Source organism: Talpa occidentalis, unplaced genomic scaffold (assembly GCF_014898055.3).
Source record: "Talpa occidentalis isolate TD23 unplaced genomic scaffold, MPIMG_talOcc4v2.1 talOcc4.12, whole genome shotgun sequence".
Taxonomy (NCBI): Eukaryota; Metazoa; Chordata; class Mammalia; order Eulipotyphla; family Talpidae; genus Talpa; species Talpa occidentalis.
In genome coordinates, this window is record NW_023601212.1 from 22,853,225 (window position 1) to 22,877,665 (window position 24,441).

The 24,441-nt window shown below is 35.3% G+C and overlaps 2 protein-coding genes across 5 annotated transcripts in view; one reads left to right on the forward strand and one right to left on the reverse strand.

Moving 5' to 3' along the window:
* LOC119240793 (olfactory receptor 4D5) overlaps positions 1-24,441 on the forward strand; it is a 388,728-nt gene that overhangs the window by 344,672 nt on the left and 19,615 nt on the right. The gene's annotated exons all lie outside the window — the stretch shown is intronic.
* LOC119239913 (40S ribosomal protein S8-like) lies at positions 12,195-12,912 on the reverse strand. Its single transcript, XM_037504305.2, has one exon. It carries the CDS (start codon positions 12,880-12,882, stop codon positions 12,259-12,261), a length of 624 nt encoding a protein of 207 aa, XP_037360202.1. The 5' UTR covers positions 12,883-12,912; the 3' UTR covers positions 12,195-12,258.

Below are 24,441 nucleotides of genomic sequence, written 5' to 3' on the forward strand. Positions count from 1 at the left end.
ACATCAATTATACATCAATTAGCTTTTCATCAGTCAAAGATTATTAAATATCAGAATGTACAAATCATTTTTTGCAACCCACTTTGCTCATTCAATTCTATGATTAATATTTTGTTTTACTTCATTAAAACTACTATTAAGCTTTTCATACTGGAGATATAATGAAAATATTTATTCTCCAGTAGATGGAAATGTAATTATTTCCTTTTATTCTGTTATAAACAATATGAACATTCTTACACACAGCTTTCCCTCTTCCCATGAGATAGTTTCTCTAGGGTATTTGTCTGGGACTCAAGTGGATCAGAAAGCATATTCATTTTGAAATTACCTTTATATTGACAAAATTATCTAAACTGTGGTTGGACCAATTTATGCTTCTGCCAGTAGTGGATGAGAGTTCCAGTTTAAGATATGCCAACTCTTGTACCATCAGTCTTTAATTTCTGATTATTTGAACTCTCATCGAGTTTGTGCACAGTCATTTCATTGTTGAGTTTTTGAATTTCCTATTCTGTGAATTAATGTTTGACCCTTTTTTCCTAACAGATTATTTTTCTATTTCTTACAGATTTCTAGTTATTTTATATTGGAAACTAATAGTAATTGGTTGTGCCTTAGCTTTTGACTTTGTTTATGATGCCTTTTTTTTTTAAATAGAGGTATTCAAATTCAATGTAACTCAGTTTATCAATATTTTTCCTTTCAATTGGTGTTTTATTGTGTCTTATTTAAGAATCACTTTCCTAATCTTTTTTCCCCAAATGGAAATAATTTTTGTGAATTATATAAGGCTTAGATCCAGTTTTATGTACTTTATGTGGATAACTATTTATTGAGAATATTTTCTGGCTTGATGCCTTTTCTTATTGATTTGTATTAAAACCTTTACCACATGTGAGTGACTTTCTGATCTTTGGTATATCCCATTGATCTATTTTTTCCCTGCACCATACTAAAATCACAATTATTTTGTAGTAAAAAAGTTTTACTGTTTAATAGATCCAATACTTTATTCAAAATTATCTTGATTTATTCTTGACATTTTGTTCTCCAAATAAATAGCAGAATTAGCTTGTATTGTTGTACAACTCCCAATTAAATTTTTTTCAGAATTGCATTATTTATTTATTTATAAATTTTTACATCATTGTTCATTTTTGAACAGTGTTTGATTTCTCCTCTCAGGTGTTGTCCCCATAAAATTACCACCACCAAGATACCTGAGAACCATCACCATAGACTCTTATGCTCTTCCCTTTCATTTTGATCCCTTTCCCTCCCCCTCCACTGATGAATGTCTCCAATTTATAGTTTGACTACTAGTTTTGTCTTTTTTTCCCCTTGATTCCTTGTGCGGTTTCCCTATGTTCCTACTATAAGTGAACCCACCCGATATTTTTCTTTTTCCTTTTGACTTATTTAACTGATCATAACCCCTTCCAGGCCCATCCATGTTGCTGTGAATGGCATGAGTTTATCTTTTTTGATTTCTGAGTAGTATTCCATTCTGTACATATACCATATCTTCGCGAGCCATTCATCTATTTTGGGGCTTTAAGTTTGTTTCCATATTTTGGCTATTTTAAATAGTGCTGCGATGAACATAGGAGTACAAAGGATAGTTATCCTTTTGAATTAATGTTTTGGTGTCCTTTGGGTAGATTCCTAGGAGTGGAATTGCTGGGTCATATGGTAGATTCATTTTTAGCAATTTGAGGGTCCTCCTCACAGCTTTCCATAGTGGTTGGGCCAGTTTGCATTCAGAATTGCTTTAATTTATTAACTAATTTTGGGAGAGTCTATATATTTATCCAACCCACAATATGATGATATTTATTTAGGTTTTCTTCAGTGACGTTTTGTGATCTATGCCCCAGAGAGGTCTTTTGTTAGGTTGATCACAGAGGACTTGCAGTTTTATGCTTTTGTGAATGGGAATCTTTTATAATATTTTCTAGTTATCTCTAACTGGTATAAAGTTGTTGATTTTTAAAAATTATTTATTTTATTTAATTTTTTTAAGTTGTTGATTTTTGTATGTGGGAACTTTAGCAAACTATTATTTTAATTCTAATAATTTCTCTGTACATTCTCATAGATGATCCTTGGAAGACAACATATTGTCTATAGAATACATCCTTCTAATACTTATATCACATCCTTCTTTTTTGTTGTTGTTGTTGTATTGCCCTATTCACTGACTCAGACATCTTAGACAAAGTTGAATGAGGGAAAATAGTTATCCTTTCCTAGCTCTTTATTTTAATGAAAATGCCTCTATAATCACAATAGTTGATATACACACTGTTGAATCTGGCACATTTCCATCAAAATTCAAGGACTTCCCCTTATTTACCTAACTTACCAAAAGTAAATATTTAATTTATTGAATTTTTATGCACTTACCAAATATCAAATTACTTTTTTTCTATTCCAAATATTGAATATATCTAATAAATTATGATAAGTGCAGATTTTTCTGTATCTTACTGTAAAATATTTTAAAGATACAGAAAGATAGAAACAATGTAATAATCATCTGTGCACTTATTGCCTAACCTTAAAAGTCAACAGTTTGTTCTACTTGTTTTAAATTAAATATACAGATTAATCTGATGCTCACATGCAAAGTTCCCCAAACTAACTTTTTTCCTTTATTTGTCATCATCAAACACTTTGCATACCTGAGAAATTTTACATTTTTAGTTATGTTGTGTTTGTTTTAATAAACTGCCAAAATGAATTGTCTATTTTCAAATTTCTGAAACTGTAAGTAAAATTTAGTTGCCTAATTTGTTTTCTTGTCTTCTCCTTGTTCATTTTACTTTGATTTTATAATTTTATTTTGAGGGAAAGTTTGTGTAAATGTTTATAAACAATATCATGTATATTAAATAGTTTACAAGTACAGTTTATAACTCTTTCAATACTCACAAAGAGAATACACCTGTAAGCAGTATTCAGATAAAGAAACAAAATATTAACAGCACCTTAGAAGTCACCTTCATGCCATTCGAGTACAAAGGCATTGAGTGTATTATTTCAAGATCTATAGGCATTGCTTATTTTAAATTTTACAGAAAATGGTATCCTTCAGTGAATGCTCTATCTTTCACTTCCTTTATGAACTACAATTTGGTTAAGTCATCAATGATGTGTGTGGGGACAGCTTATTTTCATTGCTGCAGAGAATTCTGTTCTATATATTTATATGCCACAATGTATGCATCCATTTTACTGTTATGGGCTTTAGGTACAGTTCGGGACTATGAACATACTTATACATGTATTTTCATGGACATATGTGAACAATTTTGTTGGTTATTTATCTAGGAGGGAAGTTTTGAATCACAGCTTATCCACATTCATATTCAAATTTGGGAGACCATGAAATGGTTATTCATAGTGAATGTATCTAATTTCACACTTCTGTTGGCATGTATGAGAATTCTAGTTGCCTCATGTCCTTCAGAGCAATTAATGTTGTCTTTCTTTTTCATTTTGACCAAATCACTCTGGTAGATATGTAACAGTAAGGCAAACATACTAATAAAATATTGTAGGTTGAATTTGCTTTTCCTTTATGATTAGTGACGTTTAGTAACTTTCATTTATTTACTGACCACTAGGATATCCTCTGTTCAAATATTTTCCCATTTATTATCTGCCCTTTTATTATATTTTGGATCGAAGTCATTGTAAAATATATGTACATTACAGATATCTTTTTTTAAAAAAAGATTTTTAAATTTATTTTTATGTAGAAGAACTGAGGTACAGGCCAGAGGTGGGGGGGGTGGTGAGAGGATTCACCCGAGACAGAGTGGATAGCAGAAGAGGCAGATCTACTGAAATGCACTGCTGAGGAAATCAGTGGGCTGTTGAGACAGGAGAGGTTTGCTGCACCATGTGGGTCAGCTCCCTGACCAGGGATTGAACTTATGCTGCAATGGCTGCCGATAGCTTCATAGTGCTGATACTTAAGACCTTGTGCTTACAGGGAGGCCCATGTTGCAAATATCTTCTCTTCTCCCACTCAAGAGCTTGTCAGTTTATGTTCAAAATGAAGTTTTTGATGAACAGATGTTCTTATTTTGCTGTAACCCTATTTATCAGTTGTTTAAATTTTTTTTATCCTATTAAAAAATTTTAATTATGTCAAAGTTTTCTTGGAGATATTATCCTATATTTTCTATAGTAGAATTTTTTTTCTGCTATATGCATTCAATATTATAAATTTCTCCACAGCCACTTCATCTTCTGCATCCTACAAATTTCAACAAGTTGGGTTTTCATTTTCATTTACTTCAAAATATTTCAAAATTGTGTTGTTCAATCTCCACTTATTTTGGTACTGTCCAGTCATCTTGCTGTTACTGATTTCTCATTTAATTGCATTGTGGTCTGAGAGCTGACATTGAATAATTTTTATTTTAATATTTGTTAAATTGTACTTCATGGCACAGGTTGTGCTTTCTTTTTCTCTCTTTTTTTTAAAGATTTATTTATTTATGCACAAAAGAGCTGGGGCACAGGCCAGAGATGCGGGGGGTGAGAGGACCCACCAGAGAGAGTGGGGAACATAACAGGCAGACTGACTGAAATATACTGTGAGGGGAGCAGCGGGCAAGACAGGAGAGGTCTGCTGCGCCACCTGGGCCACTCTCTGGTTGGCCAGGGATCGAACTCATGCCACAGAGGCCTCGGATTGCCCTATTGTGCAGGTGCCTAACCCCCTGCGCCACCAGGGAGGCCCAGGTTGTCCTTTCTCTTGGTGAATTTTCTATCAGAGCTTCTGAAGAATGTATATTCTATTATTAGGCGAAGAAGTTTATAGATGCCAGCTATATCTGATTGATTGATGATATGGACAAGTCCTTAATGATTTCCTGTCTACTGGATCTGTCCATTCCGATCTAATGTTTAAGTCACTAACTTTAGTAGTGGATTCATCTCTTTCTCCTTGTAGTTCTATTATTTTTTGCTTCATATACTTTGATTCCATGTTGTTAGGTATATAGATGTTAAGAATTTTTAAGTCTTCTTGAAGAATTGATGCTTATCCACTTTTATTTTGAGATATTTTAAAGAAGTTGTTTATTGGAATTTGGTGATAGGCTTTAAAAATCACGTTTATGGAAGTGTAATTTATATGCAACAAATTCATTCTTTATAAGTTGATGAGTTTTTGATAAAAACAAACTACATTATGTAGCCACCACAATATTCACTATATAGAACATGTTATTGCTCTGAAAAGTATTCCTTGACTGTCAAATCCATATCTCCTAGAAAACATCAATATGCTTTGTGATTCTAGGGATGTTGCTTTTCTAGAATGTTATATGGATTTGAATCAAGCAGAAAGTAGTCTGTTGTGTCTGTCTGCTTTCACTTAGCAAAGTACATTCTATATGTACTCATATTGTTGACTGTATCAGTAATTCAATGTTTTTATTGAACAGAATTACAGTGGGTAATTATGCCACAATATGTTTTTTCATTCTCTTTTGATGAATGTTTCGGCTTTTCCATTTTTTTTTTTTTGCTATGTATTTGTAAGCTGTTATAGGCTTTAGTTTATAGCCTATAAAGGGGATGTATTGTCATTTTTACAGGGATAAATGCTAGCCTTAGCATTGCATGTTAAGTGTGTTCTTTGAGAATACAAAAATGTATTCCAAGATGGCTGTCCCATATTGCATTACTTTTAGCAATGTTTGAGATATCCTCTTGCTCCATATACTCATTATTACTTAGAAATATAAACTTTTATTTTAGTAAATTTATATTGAAGTAGCACTGTTTAATAATGTTACATTGGTTTCAAGTGTACAGCATTGCACTTTGACATTTGTAAATGCTACATCATGGTTGCCACTAAAAGTCAAGATTCCATTTATCGCCATATAGTTGTACCCCTGTACCCACTTCACCTATCCCTGTTGCTCCCTTCCCTTCTAATAACCACCAGTTTGTCATTTGTGTCTGAGAGTTTGTTTTACTTGTAATTTGCTTTTTCAATTTATACACCACATATGAATGAAATCATAGTTTGATAAAAACTTCGTCTGACTTCCTCTGACATTTCTCTTAGCGTAGTAACTTCAAGTTCCATCTATGTTGTCACAAATGGTAAGATTTAAAAAAAACTGAGTAATATTCCTATATATAATATCTCCCAACTTTTTTTTAATCCATACATCCACTTATGGAAAATAAAGTTATTGGCTAAAGTTAGTATAAGTCATGCATAAGAAAAGACATTCATGTCTTTACAAATTAGTGTTTTTGTGTTCTTCAGATAGATGTCCAGAAGTGGAATTGCTGGATGATATGACATTCGTATTCTTTATTTTTAAGACTCTCCATACTTTATCATAGTGGAAATAACAATTTACATTCCCACCACAATTTACAAGGATTCCTTTTTCTTCATATCCTCACCAGTACTTGTTTTATGTGTTTTCGATAATAGTTATTCTAGTAGGTTGGAGGTGATAACTAAATGTGGTTTTGATTTATATTTCTCTCAGTAATGATGAGCATCTTCTTTGTGCCTGTCAGCCATCTGTAGTGTCCTCCTTTTCTGAGAAATATTTTTTCAGGCCACTCTGTCCAATTTTAAAATTTATTTTGTTATTCACTTGTAAGAGTCTGTTATATATTTTGGGTATCAACACTTTATCAGTTATGATTTGTAATGTTAATTTTTGTTTCTCTTTTATTTTGAAAAAAAAAAAAAAAAGATTTGCAAAGATAGTACAGGTGGGCCTCATGTGCCCTTCACAGAGTTGTCCTTAAGAGTTAACTATAGAATAATATACAGTTAGAAAAATGACATTGATGCAATGTATGCTTCCAGTTCTGTGCTATTTTGCCATGTGTATAGATTTGTGTAAACACCACTGCACTTGAGAAGTATTCTGTCACAACAAAGACAGATACCTCTTTAGAGTAATTTTGATTTCCTCTCCCCTATTACTCTCCCATCACTAGCTCCTGGCATTTACTAATCTATTCTGCATTTCTATGATTTGAGACCATATTTAAATGGAGTTACATAGTAATTAAAAAAAAGAATTACATTTTACTTTATTATTGTTTTTGACTTTCTCTTTGGAGACAAATATTTTTGTTTCTACAAAAACATAACTTGTCACAGTCTATTGCTGTTGATATTTTACTAATTTGAGTGGAGTATAGAATAGAATATCTTCCTTTAATCTCTTTACCTTTCCCCATTTATAATATTAAAATTAATAAATATATTAAAATATTTCCTCTACATATAATGAGAACTACAATAAGCAATGTTGTTTCTTCAAGTGCCAAATATGTTAATCTTTTTTAATTTCAACTATTCTAATAGGTGACTTGTACATTCTTATTTTGATTTCAATTTGCATTTTCTCTATTAATAATATAGAAAATATCATGGGTATATTAGAAGTAATTTATAAATTTTTGGTGAAACATTTGTTGAAATGTTTTGCCATTTTTTGAGATATTTGGCATTTTATTATCATAGACTGAGTTTTTATATTCACTTGTAGTGTTCTTTTATATCTGAAATTGTTTTTTAATTAAAAAAATATTTTGGCTTTGTGCTATAGTTTCCCTCTGCTTCATTAGCTGTGTTTGCATATGTGTGTATGTATATATCATATGCAAGGAATTTTTGATTCTCATAATTTCTTTAAAATTTATGTCAGCTTTGTATGGATCCTATATTTTGATTTTGTTTTTGATGTTGAAATTTCTACCTACAATGGAGTCAAACTAATAATGCAGAAGGTTGGAAAAAGTTTTGTGTGATTTCTCTGACCTCTGTTCACTATTTTTTTTAAAATCTGGTGTCTTTTTCTGTGTAGTATCTAAATGTATGTTAAAGAGACCCTTCCATGACCTCCAAAAGAATTTAGTTTGAATCATTAGAGAGACATAAGTTGTATTTCTGTTACTGAAATATCTATGATTAAATAAGGACATACATATCTCTGGCAAGGAACTAATATCCAGAATATGTAAAGATTTTCTGTGCATAAAAGAAAGATTGTCCACTACAAAGAAGCACAATACACAACAATCAGAGAATACCCAATGAGAATACCCAAATGTCAATAAACACGAACAGGCGTTCAACCTCATTTGTCATCAAGAAATTAATAGAACATAGAAATGCTGAGCAGTGTGATGGGAATAAATGTAAGATAAGAATTATGGAACGAGTGGCGCAACAGTTGAGTGCTGGGTTGCGAAGCTGCCCGCGGCCTCTTGCAGCGCCGGTTCGATCCCCGGCTGCTTCCCGGCCACCGGAGGAGGGTCCCACATGGCCCACAGACCTCTCCTGCAGCCCGCTGCTCCCCTCAGCAGTGTACTTCGGTCCTTCTGCCTGCTCTGCTCCCCGCTCTGGCGAATTCTCTCACCCTCCCACGCTTCTGACTGTACCCAGTGCATGTATAAACAAAACAAACAAACAAACAAATAAATAAATAAATAAAACATGCCTCTATAAAAAAAAAAGAATTATGGAACGAAGACTTGATTTATTACAAGCCATATCATTTAAACAATGATGCTTAAATGCTAGAGCAATTTTAAGGCCTTTGGAAATAAAATATCCTCTAAGCTGTACTTATAAATAGTTGTCAGAGAGGATTGAAGAGATGAAGAAATGGAGAGAATTGAAGAGGAACCTCAGTAAAATCTGTGTAAATCATTGCAAAAGGTGCTATAAAGTAGTTAAAAAAAAAAGTAAGACCTGAATTACAGGTTCATTCTGCAATTAACTAACCATTTCCCTCCCTCCCCCGCAGTGGGCAAATAACTTGATTCTTTGGAGTCTTAAGTAAAATTAAAATGTTTTATTTGATCACTCTCACTGTCTCTAACAGTAACTTTCAATGGTATTATTTAGGCTATTATATCTGTGAAGAAAAGAGGAATGAATTGGTTTGTGTTTAATTTGAAGCTTAGATTTTGCATGGCTATCATTAGGCCAAAGACTGGGTCAGTACCTCTTTGTTTAGGACAATGACTGTGGGTTTTCAGTACTGGAGGAAGGAATCGAATCATTCTTTCCATCATTCAGGTCATTTTTTAATAGATAGGACATCTCAGTAAATATATTCACAATAAATGCCTCCTTTCTGTTCTGCTGCTGCTCTACTCAGTACATACTTTCTGAAATTATCATCTAATATTAAAATATTTTCTTTGTATGTGCATTGTTCCTAGAATATATATTCCTTGTAGACATATTCCCGCCCCCCCAATAATTATCTCTTCCATGTCTGAATTAGACCTGTCATACGTTAAACAAAATATGTTGAGTAGATGAATATTCATGACACTGACATTGACTAGATTCCTTAGCATTCATGTTTCTCAGCCCCTTAAATGCAGTAGGAGGGAAACTTGAAAGTTTACTGAAGCAAAGCCTCAAAGATTTCACCAGTGGTGTTAGAAGAATGCGAAGGATGGTTTAGTTCATTATATTCTTCATTGTATTCCTGGAAATATGATTTAATGATGATTTTTACCAGAGAGAACTCCACCTACAACGTGGTGGAATAGAGAAGTTTCGATCATCTTCTCCCCTAAACAAACTGTAAAAATAAAATTTGCTCAAAGGAACATTCAGAGGTTTGCTAACATCATCATAGGACTTCCCCACAGAGTTTTTATGCTGAGGTTAGTGTCTTACTGTGAGGATGGGGAGGAAGGAGGGGAAAGGGGTTGTGGCCAGGGTGGTAGATACCCCGGTCCACAGGTCAGTTTGGGCAACTGCCGCCCACAACTAAACTGAGTGTGATAAATTTTACTAGAGAAATTATTTGGAAGTGAGCACATATGCAGGACTGGCCTAGGTCATTAGGAGTTCTGCGGTCATTGTGGGCAACGAAAGCTTTGCTCTTAGCAGAAGGAGAACAAATACATTCCTGGTTGAACCACATTGGGTTCAGTGGTGGAGAGATTTGGAGTAGGAAGGTCATGTGGGAGGACTCTCTCTCTCTCTTCTCCTTTGGAAATATTCAAGTGAGTGAGCTGCAGCACATTTCAGCCCAGGTCTCTCACCCTGGGGAGGGGGGTAGTGGTCATTGCTGGGGCAACATGGAGACCACAGTCTGCATTGGGTGCCCCCTGCTTGCCAATGCAAGGCTGACTGAGTCCTTTGGCTCTTGCCACACCTATTTTCCTTTGCCAAGTAGCTCAAGTTTTGTGGAGCATGACAACTGCAGAAAGTTGCAGCTAAGAGGTGAGTTAGAAATTTAGGAATTCTGAAGCATGGAAGAGAGCTTGCTTTAGAGAAACAAGAGACAGAGGTGAGTTATTCTCATTCTTCACCAAGACTGAGGCCAAGGATTTAAACTCCAGTTTCTAATCCAGTCTGTACTTCCTACTAAGGTAAACAAAGAGAAACAAACAGCACTTAACCCCTAGCACCCCAACTACAGAAAAGCAAATAAGGGAACACACATACCTAGTAAGGAACATCTGACTACAAGATGGAAAAGCAGCAGAAGGAGAGTGTCTATCTCTCTCTCTCTCTCTCTCTCTCTCTCTTTCTCTCTCTCTTTGCTATTGAAATAGAGGAGCAAACCAACAAAGGCTTTAAAATAGCAATTTTTAAAGGTAATGGAAGGTCGGTCAAATGCTAAAGGGAAGGTACAGGACCTCAGAAAAGAGATCCAAGAACAAAAAGACTTCTTCACTAAACAGATTAAATATATTAAAAGAAAAACAAAAGGGGATTGTGAATGAAATGAGGATGAATATGAAAAGGATTTTAAATGGAATTAAACTGGCAGAAGACAGAATTTCAGAAATTGAATACTCAAATCTACAAATCACCCAAATGGAAAAAGAGAAACAGGATTTAGAAAAACAACAACAACTCTTTGAGAAATATCAGACTCAATTAGAAGAGGAATTAAAGGATAATGGGTATTCCAGAGGTGGAGTGAGAGAATAGGGTTCTGAGACCCTATTGACAAAAATAATAGCTGAGGGCCTCCCTGGTGCCACAGGGGTTAAAGACAGCTCTTTCAAGCTACTGCCAGCCACTACAGGATGAGTCCAATCCCCCACCTGCCAGGGAGCAACCCACATGGTGCAGCAGACCTCTCCTGACTCACCCACTGCTCCCCTCAGCAGTGTATTTCAGTACATCTGCCTGTTCTGCTCCCTACTTTCTCTGGTGAATCCTCTCACACCCCTGGCTAACACCCCAGTGCTTGTATGTAAAATAAATAAATCTTTAAAACAAATAGCAGAGAACTCCCCTAAATAAGGAAAGATAAAAACATGGTTTTCCAGTAAGCAGAAAGAACACCCAAATCTGTAAATGCAAATCATCTTTCACCAAGACACATCATTGTTAAATTATCAAAAATTAAAAATGAAAGAAAAATAATAAAGGCTATTCAGGGAAAATAGGAGTTGTCATACAGAGGCATCCAAGTCAGGTTCACATCAAATTTTGTATCAGTTACCCTCCTGGCAAGAATGATCCTAGAAGACAAAAACTGCCATCCCAGGATACTCTATGCTGCAAAATTATCATTTAAATATGAAGGTGAAATAAAGTTCTTCCCAGAGAAACAAAAGGTAATGGAATTTGCCATCACCAGACTCGCCCTACAAGAACTGTTGAAAGGAGTTCTGAGTGAAAAGAAAAAACAAAGACAAAATCTTGAACAAAGTGACAATAGGAATACAAAATCAGAATTATGAACAAGAATATTAGGAGTCAGCAACAAAACACTAAAGGGGAGGAAGAAAAGGTTAGGACCTGTACCATTTTATGATGGCAAGTTGATACTATCTCATAAAAAACTTTTTAAGACACAGTAAATTTGTTATAACCCTCATGGTATCTAAGCAAAAAATCTAGAATAGAGACACATATAAGAAATGAGGAAAAGCCATACAAATGAAAGAGCAGTTAAAAACAAACGGAGGGGAGTTCCTTTTTCTGCACAACTTTGCGAACATTTGTTGTTGCTAGTTTTTTTAATATGTGCCATTCTCACTGGTGTAAGATGGTATCTCATAGTAGTTTTGATTTGCATTTCCCTGATTACAAGTGATGTTGAACATTTTTTCATATGCCTGTTGGCCATTTGCATTTCCTCTTCAGAGAAGTTTCTTTTTAGCTCTTCTGCCCTTTTTTTTTTTTTTTTTTTTTTTTTTTTTTTTAAGAACAACAAAGACCTTTATTACAGGAGCTAAGAGAGGAGGGAGGAGGACTTATTTGCCTTTCCGGGCTTTGATTTTCCTCAGATAGAACTCTAGCTCCTTGCCCTCCAGCACATAGCCATCTGCTCGGCCACATTGGCCTGGTCTTGAAGGGATGCATGCAAGAAGCTTACCCTGCTGGAACTGCTCCTCCAAAAGACTGCTGATTTTGGCATTCTTTTTCCTTTCATCATATTTCTTCTGAATTTTCTTGGATCGCTTTTTGTTCAGGATCTCTTCCTCTTCAGGAGCCAGCTTGGCTCCCTTCTTGCGACCCAGGAGCAGTGCATAGTGGGACTCATACCACTGCCGGTATGGTGTGCTGTCAATAAGCACGATGCAGTTCTTTACCAGGGTCTTGGTGTGGACCAGCTCGTTGTTGGACGCATTGTAGACATCAATAATCCTTGTTTTGCGAGTACAACACTCAGAGCCCCAAGAGAATTTCCCCACATCCAGCCTCAAGGCTCGGTACTTCTTGTTGCCTCCCCAAACTCGAACTGTGTGTATGCGCCGAACGCCAATCTTAGTGTTGGCAGCTGGGCGTCGCAACTCATACTTTCGCTTCTTATGGTAGGGCTTTCTCTTGCCCCCGGTCTTGCGGAGTTTGTGCCAGTTGTCCCGAGAGATGCCCATCGCTCGGCGCTGGCCGGAAAGAGGAAACGCAGTGAGCTCTTCTGCCCATTTTTTGACTGGATTATTTTCTTTATTTTTGTTGAGTCTCATCAGCTCTTTGTAGATGTTTGTGATCAGTCCTTTATCATTAGTGTTGTGTGCAAAAATGTTCTCCCAGTCAGTGGGGTTTCTCTTTGTTTTTGTTGTCTCTTTGGCTGTGCAGAAGCTCTTTAATTTGATGTAGTCCCAGCTGTTTATCTTTGCCTTCACTATCACTGCTTTGGGTGATGTGTCTGTAAAGATGTCTTTGATGTCCATGTCACGTAGTGTTTCACCTATATTTCCTTCTATGTACTTTATGGTTTCAGGTCTTATGTCTAGTTCTTTAATCCATTTTGAATTGATTTTTGTGTATGGTGTGAGGTAGTGGTCAAGCTTTTCTTTTGCATGTAGCGACCTAGTGAAGATTTCTTGACCTACTAAACATAGAGTTTCCATATGATCCAGCAATTCCACTCCTAGGTATTTACCCAAAGGACACAGAAACATTAATTCCAAAGGGTACCTGCATCCCTATGTTTATAGCAGCACTATTTACAATAGCTAAGCTGTGGAAATAACCCAAATGCCCAAAAATAGATGACTGGATCAAGAAGATGTGGTACATATACACAATGGAATATTACTCAGCAATCAAAAAAGATAAACACATGCAGTTTGCAGCAACATGGATGGAACTAGAAGGGATAATGCTCAGCGAAATAAGTCAGAAAGAAAAAGAAAAATACCAGATGGTCTCACTCATAGCAGGAATTTAGAAAACCCAAATAAGGGACCAGGAAAAAGACTAATTAATACAAAGCAAAAATCAAAATCAACAAGCAACTATAAACCAGAGACACACTATGCGGGGAGGGTGGGGAGAGAAAGGACTAGAGTCAAAATAAGGAGGGGGTGCAGTTTTATGGGGAATATAACCAAAATGAAATTGCATACATTGTGCAAAAATGAAAAATGATGTAAGAATTATATAAAATAAAATATATTAAAAAAACAACAACAAATGGAGGGGCTCCCTGGTGGTGCAAGGGGTTAAGGCGCAACCTATGAAGCTGTGTGCAGCCACTGCAGCATGAGTTCAATTCCCCAGATGGCCAGGGAGGTGACCCCATGGTGCAGCGGACCTCTCCTGACTCTCCCGTTGCTCCCCTCAGCAGTGTGTTTCAGTTAGTCTGCCTGTTCTTCTCCCCACTCTGTCTCTGGTGAATCCTCTTACCCCCCCACCAGCGTCTCTGGTCTGTACCCCAGTTCTTGTATGCATAAATAAATAAATCTTAAAAAAAATTCTTCAAAAAAAAAGAGACATCAGAAAGAAACAATGAAAGAAAAACAGAACTACAATAAATATATTGCCTTATATAGCAATAATCACTCTAAATACGCATCATCTGAAACTGCCAACTAAAAGGCACAGAATGACAATTGGGTTAAGAGGTTTGAATCATCTACACTTTACTTATAAGAAGCTAAGAATTTTAAAACCTAAAGACAAACACAGACTTAAAGTGAAAGACTGGAGAAAGTTTCTTCAAGACAATAACTCAGAGAGAAAAGCAGAAGCTTTTTTCTCCTATCTGATAATTCAGACTTTCAGTTAAAGTTAATTAGGGACAAAAAGGGACACTAAATATTTCCTTTATCAAGAAAATAAAACTGTCATTAATATCTATGCACCTAACACAAGAGCAGCTAGATATAGAAATCAACTATTATCAGACCTAAAACAACATATTAACAAAACACAATTATTGTTGGAGAGTTGATGAAACTAAAGGAGAAATTAAAAATTGTTTGGACACCAATGAAACTAGATATGCTAGCAGATCTTATGGAATGTTCTTAAAGGGGTATTATGAGGGAAGTACATAGAAATATGGGCCCACATCAAAAAAAGAAAAATGTCGAATAATTTAGCATTACAATTGAAGGAATTAGAAAAAGAAGTACAAGTAAATCTGAAAATCAGTAGAAGGAAGGAAATAGTAAAAATTAGAGGGGAAGTACATGAAATAGAAAGCAAAAAGACAGTTCAAAAGATCAGTGAAACCAAGGGTTGATTCTTTGAAAAAAAAAAAAAAAAAGAAACAGGGGTCTCCCTGGTGGCACAAGGGGTTAAGCTTCAGCACTATGAAGCAATCCGTAGCTACAGCAATACAAGTTCGCAGCAGGAGTTCTATGCCGAGGCAAGAAGTTACTCACATGGTGGAGCAGAACTCTCCTGTCTCGCCCTCTGTTCCCCTCAGTAGTGTATGTAAGTCAGTCCTCCTGTTCTGATCCCCACTCTGTCTCTGGTGAATCCTCTCACCCCCTCCACCTCTAGTCTGTACCCCAGTTCTTATATGCATAAATAAATAAATAATTCTTAAAAAAGAACTGATAAAGCCCTTAGCTAGAATCATTGAGAAAAGAAGGGGAAAAAACCCCAAATAAAAATAATAAAAAATTAAAGAGGTGAAAAAACAACAGTTGCAGAAATTAAAAGGATCTTTAGAAACTAATAGGAGCAAACAAATTGTACCATGTTAAATACATGGACAAATTTTTAGTTTTATACAAACTTCCAAGACTGAACCAAGAGGAAATACCTTAAGTACTCCAATCAGAAGTACAGAAATTGAAAGAGTAATAAAAAGTCTCCCTGAGCACAAATGCCTAGGACCAGATGTTTTTTCTAATGAATTCTACCAAACCTTGAAAGAGGACCTAAGACCCATTCTACTCACTCTTCAAAATATTGAAGTGAGTGGAAAACTCCCTAACATATACCATGAGACCAATATACTCTAGTTCCAAAACCAAACAAAGCACAAAAAGGCAAACTATAAACCAATATCCCTGGTGACTGTAGATATAAAAATCCTAGCAGATTGAATTTAACAATATATTAAGAAAATCATCAAGATCAAGTAAGTTTCATACCAATGCTGCAAGATTGGTTCAACATCTGAAAATTAATCAGTGTTATTCAGCAGATCAACAAAAAGGAAGTTAAAAATCATATGGTCATTTCAAAAGATACCTAAAAAATATTCAACAAGATTCAATACATTTATGATAAAAACTCTCAGTAAAATGGGAATAAACAAAACTTATCTCAAAATAACAAAAGCCATATATAACAAACACACAGCTAATATAGTCAATGATGAAAAGCTGAAGGAAAAAAAAAGGAGAGTAAAAAAAGTGAAAGCTTTCTACTAAGATCAGGGCGACACAAGGAAGTCCCCTTTCACCACACTATTGTTCTATATATTACTGGGAATTGTAGCCAGAGCTTTTAGTCAAAAAAAAAATAAAGAAAAAAGAAAAAAGAGGAATCAAAATTGGAAAAGAAGTGAAACTATCACATTAGATTATATCCAAAAACTATACCAAAAATATACAAGATATAAATGAATACAGTAAAGTCGCCTATACAAGATCAATACACAAAGGTCAGTTGCATTTCTATATGTAAACAATGAATCAGAAGAAAGGGAAATTGAAGAAATAATCCCATTTACAATTGCACCAATAAATGAAATAACTGGGAATAAACTTAATGAAGGAGGTAAAGCATGTGTATTTTGAAAACTATATGACTCTGTTAAGGGAAATGAAAGAAGAAACAAAGAAATGGAAAGATGTCCTATGCTCATGGACTGGAAGACTAGACATCATTAAAATGATCATATTACCTGAGCAATTCATAGATTCAACACAATATTTATCAAATCCCAATGACCTTTTCCAAGAAGAAAAGCAGAGGTATCACATTCCTAACTTCAAAATACACTATGAAGTAATTGTAATCAAAACAGTATGGTATTGAAACAGAAATAGAAATACAGACCTATGGAATAGAATAGAAAGCCCAGAAATTAACCCACATAAATATGGTAGAGTCTTTGACAAAGGAACCATGACCATACAATGGAGAAGCAAAGCCTCTTTAACAAGAGATACTGGGCAAACTGGAGAGCCACATACAAAAAAAAAATGAAACTAGATCATTACTTAAGAGTAAACACGAAAATTCAAAATGGGTTGACTTGGATATAAGACCTGAAATTATAACATGCTTAAAAGAAAACATAGGCAATGTGTTCCTGGACATCATCTGCAAAGATGTATTTGGGGACACAACCCCAACAGAAAGGGAGAAAAAAGCAAAAACTAGTAGGACTGCAGCAAACTAAAAAGCTATTGTGTCTCAGAAAAAAAAAATCACAATACAAAAAGGCAACCAACAGATTGGGGATATTTGCACATCACACATCTGGCAAGGAGTTTATCCCAAAATATATGAAGTACTTATACAATCAACAAATGAAAGACAATGCAATCAAAAATGGGCAAAAGGTGTAGATAGACACTCCAAAGAAGACATTCGGGTGGTCTACAGGTGCATGAAAAATTGTTCAACATCACTTATTAGAAGGGAAATGCAAATCAAAACCACAATGAAATGCCACCTTAACTTTGTGAGAATGGCCTATATTGATAAGAGTGGAAACAAAAAAAAATGATTGTAAGGATGTGGAGAAAAAGGAACTCTCAACCATTGTTGAAAGTTGGTACAGCCGCTATAAAGAATAATATGGAGATACCCTAAAAATGGAAATTCCGTATAATCTCTCAGTAACACTCGTCAGTATTTATCCATGCAGTAACAATACACTAATACATGGAATAAGACATACAAAAAGTCTTATGCACTCATATATCTATAGCAGCACTATCCACCCTAGTCAAGTCATGGAACTAACCTAAGTGCCCTAGGACAGAAGACTAGATAAAGGATTGTGTAGTATATATTCAACAGACTATTACTTTGTCATTAAAAAGATGAAATAATGCTTTTTGAGACAAAATAGATGACCCTTGAAGTGATTATACTAAATGAAATGAGTCAGAAAGTGAAAGATAACAGATGGTTTCACTTATCTCTGGAATATAAATAGCCTAAGAACACATACTGGTAAAGCACAGCAAAAATGATTCTTAGACTGGAAAAAACATACTGGTTACTAGAGAGAATGGGGTAGCTGGTGGTGAGGAAGTGGGGGCTAGAGGAAGAATAGCTCTCAAGGGAGATTTGGTGGAGGGTGAGTGAAGCATGTGCATTTCAGAGGTATAAAAATGTAATCCCAAATTATATAGATATATGAACAACTAATTAATTAAAAAATAGAAAAATATGTCACCAGAATTTTATGCAGTTTGTTGTTTCCTCCCCTTGCTTATTGACATAAAAACTGTCTTTATTTCACTTCTTTGTCCTCTCTTATATGCCTCCCCAACCCCTTTTTATGATTTGCTATGTTGTTATTTGGTTCTCCTGAGGGTTGAGCAACTTTGCTTTCTTCTCCATTTGCTATGAACAAAATGTGGGATGAAGACACAATAGCAATAAATCACCTTAACCATAGACTTGTAATTAGAATAAAGTTTGATGATTCTCTCCTATCTCTCTAAGTGCAGTAACTGAAGACAGATACTAAGAAAACAAAACTTTGTACTTTCTGATGAGTTAGAAACTGACAAAGATAAAGTGTCTATTGAGAAAGCAGAGTTTGAAATCGTGAGAATCTGAAAGATTAAAATTATTAGGAAAAAATGAGAAAGAGAACAATATATGAAAAAATCTTTAAAAAATACTCCATGAATCATACTATCTTCCCATCACAACTAATACCCTTTTGCATGTTCCCTTCTTATTTCTGTTTATATGCACACATCTTTGATGTAGTTCTACAGGGTTGCACTTGCAATGTTTATAGTATAGGTCGCTAACAGCATGAGCAGTAAAACTTTAAAATATTAAATTTAATGAATGCATAATAGTCATTTGTGTTCATCCACAAAAGTGTGTGATCACATTGACCTGTGATCTTTAGATTGTCTCCACTGCCTGCAGTGCACCATCTAGGAGAATGAGATGCAATCAGAGGAATGAGATATGAGGTGGTTTCCGTAGCTGATTCCCTCACCAAGTCTCAACTCTTCACCCCCAAGCCCAAGATACCAAGTAGACACAAACCAATCACAGCAAGCATATATAAAGTCCTTTTAATTAAAAATATATCTTTGTGTATCTTTCATATCTGACCTTTAAAAACTTTAAAATTCAGATGGAATAGCTGTTAGAATTATATACTTCTAATCATAGGAAACCTTGGTTAAGACAGGTGAGATAAGTGTCAATGGCCATAAAATACCTAGCATAAATAGATCGTAATGTATCTTTAAATTTAGAAACACAACTGGGCATGCCTTGGGTGAATGTCACTTCTCTGTCTCTCTGATATTTGCTCTGTGCTGATCTTTAGTCATCAATTTGTCAGGGTCAGAAAGAGAAATGTAAAACATGAATCATGTACCATGTCATTCTTATGGCAGATAACCTGTGAAAGTTCAGGGAAGATTTTAAAAAAGTGGAATCCACTTGAAACTTCAAATACACAATGAAGTCCAACCTGAGGCAAATTGAAAGGAGAAATTAGAACATTGTCATATTCTTGATTGCAGGCTTCATTTGTAAGTAATTGAACATAGTCCCATTTGGGGCAATTAAAACTTTTTTATGAGCTCTAGAGACCAGCGTGGAAATTGGAATGATTGTTTATTTAAATAAGTGTTTGTGTCAATTATTAGCTTATTACCTGTGTGTTCCAAGCAATAATTTCAGAATCAGGAAGTCTTCTGAGTCTTTGTCTCCAAGGCTGGAATTTCAAAGTCATGTGTTAATTATAATGGTTCTGGGACTCTCACCTGGATACCTGTTTTCATTAACTTTAAAGTAAAAAGATGAATGATGACCATCTCCCCAGACTCCACCAGATACTCATTTCAGTTTGGTATTAAGAGACCTTATGTTAACAGTCCTTTCTACCTCGCCACCTCATTAGTCTGATTCCTGCCTGAAGGATGAGTACTTGGGGGAATGATACATCATGGTCCCTGCAGCTGAAACATCCATGCCTGACATCTGTCTGAAAGGAAAGGCATGCAGGAACTGTGTGAAAAGTGGAGACATATATAGAGAAGTGGACATTTCCCTTTGCCTGAAGGTGGTGATTGAGGTGTTTGTGGACACAGTGTCAACACAGCATACAAGTGTGGTCTTTGGGCTGCCCTTCACATGGCATTTAATGCCATTGGCTTCTCTGTTCCCTTCTTCAGCAGGATGTCTCCTGAGGTGCGGGCCTTCAGGGTGGGTTTCCCTGATGTGCAGAACTGGGTTATGGTGTTTTGCTATACATTAGCCCTGAGCATTGTGATTATGTACCTCTCAGGATTGCTTTTGAAATTAAAGAGCCCTTTATCTAACCCTAAATTTTCAGAATCAGAACTTCAGAGGGTAGAGCCCACTTTTACCAGGCCCCCTGGGTGATTTCTCAGCATATTAACAGTTAACACTCATTTCCAGTGATAGTCCTGATAGCGGGACATGGCGTGGGACATAGTCATGGTTGTGTTCCTTGTCCTCTTAGCCCCTCTCCACCTTGTGCAGGTTCTTTGAGACGGAGTACAAGGAACTCACTAGCCTGGGGTTTCTGACTCTAAGGCATCTTTACATCTGGGGCTTCTTTCAAAAATCAGCTGAATATCTATGTAAAATTTTGAGTCTGTTGCATAATTTTTGGGGAGGTCAGTGGTAAAAAGATTGGTAGATATTATTTTAGCCAATAGAACTGGCTTTATTTACTGGATAAAATCTTTTGCCCTGTATCTGTGGCTGCTCTTCAACTTCAATGATGTGTTCTGAATCACATAGAAAGATACTAAAACTCTCTTTATCTCTGTCCAGTGTAAATACCTACCACCCTAGATTCTTTCCTCTGAGGGCGGAAATCATGGATGCTGGTGCGAAACTCCAAGATGAGCTTCTTCACTCTCTTACTAGTTGTGTGACTTTGTGCAAATGTCACAATCACTCTGAACTCCTGCAGTCTCACAAGTAAAATGGAGCTAAATGTAAATTATAAATTACCTCATTGATGGTAGCTGGGACAATATGTATAAAATGGCTGGATCAATACTCAATAAATATCAATTCCTTTTACCTTTTCTTCTTTTGTTGTGAGTGTGTGTTTGTTTTTTTTAATTCATCCATTTATACATTTATTTCTTAATTGAAATATATTTTATATACAGTATTGTATCAAGTTAAGGTATAAACTTATTAATTTGAAACATTTATATAATTTTATATTAATTTTTTGTTTTTTACATCATTGTTCATTTTTAAAAAAATATTTGTTTCCCCCACCCCCCTCAGGTATAGCCCCCATAGAGTTTCCTTCACGAGTGAGTGTGTGTTTGGTTGTCTATGTCTGTGGTAAGGAGAGAGGAGCAGCATTTAGAGATGTCAGATGATATATTGGGGACTATCTGTAAATTTCTGTGCTATCAAGATCAGGAATTCTGGAAGAATTTAATGGAGTGAAAGCAGGAATTTGATTTGATATATTAGACCCAGTAAAATAAGTTATGTTCATCTTCAAGGATATTAAAGTATAGGAACAGTCTGAAGTTCTCAGTGAGATTTGACTCTGGGTAATCCCATATTGCATTTTAAAAGAATATTTGAATGAATTAAAAATAGAAGTTTAATTGTAATGGAAATCTCTGTAATATATTGCTGTGCCATTTCTTAGATTAATATCTAGCAAAATACAAGATGGACACAAAATTTAAGCCCCGTATCTATACTCCATTAATCTTGGCTCCATTAAGGCTAAAGTAGCAATACCTGGTGGAGCAGTGACAGAGGCCAATAATGTAGTGTAGGGGTGGAGGACAGTGATTGTCCTAGTGGGTCAGTTTGTAATAATTGTGATAGTGAAAGCAAGAAGGTGGTTTTCCTCAAATAGAAATAAATGTCCCAACTAAAAACCCTAGAAGACTCTAGATTTAAGAAATGGTTGAAAAGCAAGAAGACAAAACCAAACCTAAAATAAACAATACTCCAAAACCTAACTGATCTCTCTAGCTGTCCTGGCTTTATACTAGTTCATCTGACTTTATTTTCCTATGCTCTCTACCTTAAGACAGCACCCTGAATCTTGGGTTTTGGGTGTAAGGAAGTGAGAAGAAGGAAGAGAGAAATTGCAGCCAAATCATTCTATGTCTTTACTCTGGACACTATATGTGTGTGATTTTTGGACCTCTCTGTTTTAATCCATTATAGAAACTTTCCCAGAGGAAGCAAGGAAGAATTACAGGGCACAGAATCAGTAAAATTAGCTATAATTTTATTCCCAAACAGTATCTGAGTGATTTTCACCTCAGTCATTTCACTTGACCCTCAAACCCCAAATCCTGTGTCCTTTTTGCCTATGGCACCTCATAGCATATTTCCATAGGAGTATACCATGTGAGTGGAAAAATATCAAGTAGTTACACATTTAAAAATGAGGATCCATGACTTGTTGGGCCCCTCAGAGAAGAGTTTGGTATATTAGGAATGATTATTATAAGTCAAATGATGTCAGCAGTCATGTACAAGTCTTAGCTCACCTTTAATACAACAACCACCAACTTATAAAGGTGAATCATGTAGCGTGTCACCTTCCACAGTGAGGAACTCCTGGTTTAAAGATAAAGATATTGTTTTATCTCAGTCATCTTTCACTTATCTCCATTTATAGAAAGAGTAGAAAGAATATAGAAATAGTGTGACTATTTCTCTTTGTCTTTGGATTATATTTTCTCATTTGTTTTTTGCAACTAGGTTGTCTTTTAGGACACACACATAGTCATAACAGACTAATCTGAGATTGATTTTAGTAAAGATTATTCACAATATGTATCATTCATGACTGTGGTAGGTATCTTGACTATACTTGGAAGTTTTATGTTTAAAATGCATGGCTCTAGTAGACTTCTGCAATAACCTTGCTGGGACAAATATTTAAAAAAAAGAGATGTTACCTACAATATTGATTTTATGGATAAACATGTTAAGGTAGTAATAATATGCCTTAAGTATCTATTGTTGTAACAGCTCTTCATTTACAATGGATTTTTTGTTGTTGAGAGTTGACCTGGTAAATTTCAAGTATACAATGTAGTATTATGAACTAGATTTGCCATGCTATACCTGAGATCCCCAAATTCATTTATCTTGTAAGTAAAAGTTTAAGAAGTGGTAACTATTTGAGGTGACAGATTAATTGATGGTGGCAATCATTTCAGTGTATATCAAATCATATATAAATATATAATCATCACATTATACATCTTAAATATATATAATTGTGATTTTTCAATAATGCTGGGGGAGAAAGGTAATCTCATTTTTGTGATTAAAAAAAATACTCCCAGGCAAGTTAGTCTTTTCAAACCTTTTTTTTCTATATCATGGTTTTGTAGAGGAGAAATATTCTGATTGAATTAGGTGCCTGGTGGGGATGAGAGTGTGGTGAAAAGAGTAAGTTCAACTAATATATGACAGGCACTAGAGTAGGTCTTAAGGGACACAGTGATGAATGAAAAATTGTGCTTTCTTTCAATAAGCTCCCAAATAGCAGCGAGGACAGCACATGTATGTATATGAGTGGAGGAGGAGGAGGTAGGTAATGTAATGCCCAGTTCAAAGGGAAGAAAACAGCAGTATGAGTCATACTAAAATACTTTCACCCCCCAAATTGTAAATGTTATGATTTATTCACCTTCTTCCATCTTCATAAATTTAGCATTGCCTTGAACATAGTAGGCACTTAATAATTGATTATGAAATAATGTGAAATAATGACACAGACACCCCCAACCAAGCTGAACCCAGTTAATTTGCCCCTGAATTTTGAGATGTGAAGGCACTCACATCTCAAGGGTGCCACTCTTGACTCTTCCAAATCACCAAGTGCATCCTGCCAGATGCCCTGAGAGTTGTCACCTGAGGCAATTTGCTTCCTTAATCAGAAACTAGAAACATTGACTCCTCCAGGGAAGGCTCATTCCCCAATTTTTTCACCTTTCCTTATTTTTGCTTCTTAGTTCTTTCTTTTTTGCTTATGATTTAATCTATATCTTGAATAGCTCTCAGCTGTAGTTAATTCTCTCCAATTCTAAAGGCATGGTTTAAAATCTACCCATTCAGAAAACAGTGATCTGCTTCACCTCTGAGCTCACACAAGTTTCTACTGCTTATTCCATAGAGCATATGGTACTTAATATTCATTCTACAAAGTGTGTGTTGGGCAATATTCTGCCCTCCGTTGTATGGTTCTGAGACACTAATGTTGAATCCTTTTTCAGTGTCCTAATCATTGGTAAATGCCCAAAATATACTCAATAAATAAATAAAAATTCCGTCAATTGGAGAAGTTTATATATGTATATATGTATGTATATATAACTGGGAAATTTCCTCCATAGTTTAAAATACCTTTGCAATAAAGTGATATTCTTTTGCTCATCTGCTTTAGATTTCTTTTTAAAAAAGAGTTTGCAAAGCTAAATGTATTCATTGCAAGGAGTTGACCTTTATTATGAGTTTATATCTTTTGGATTTAAAATTGTCCCTTATAAAAA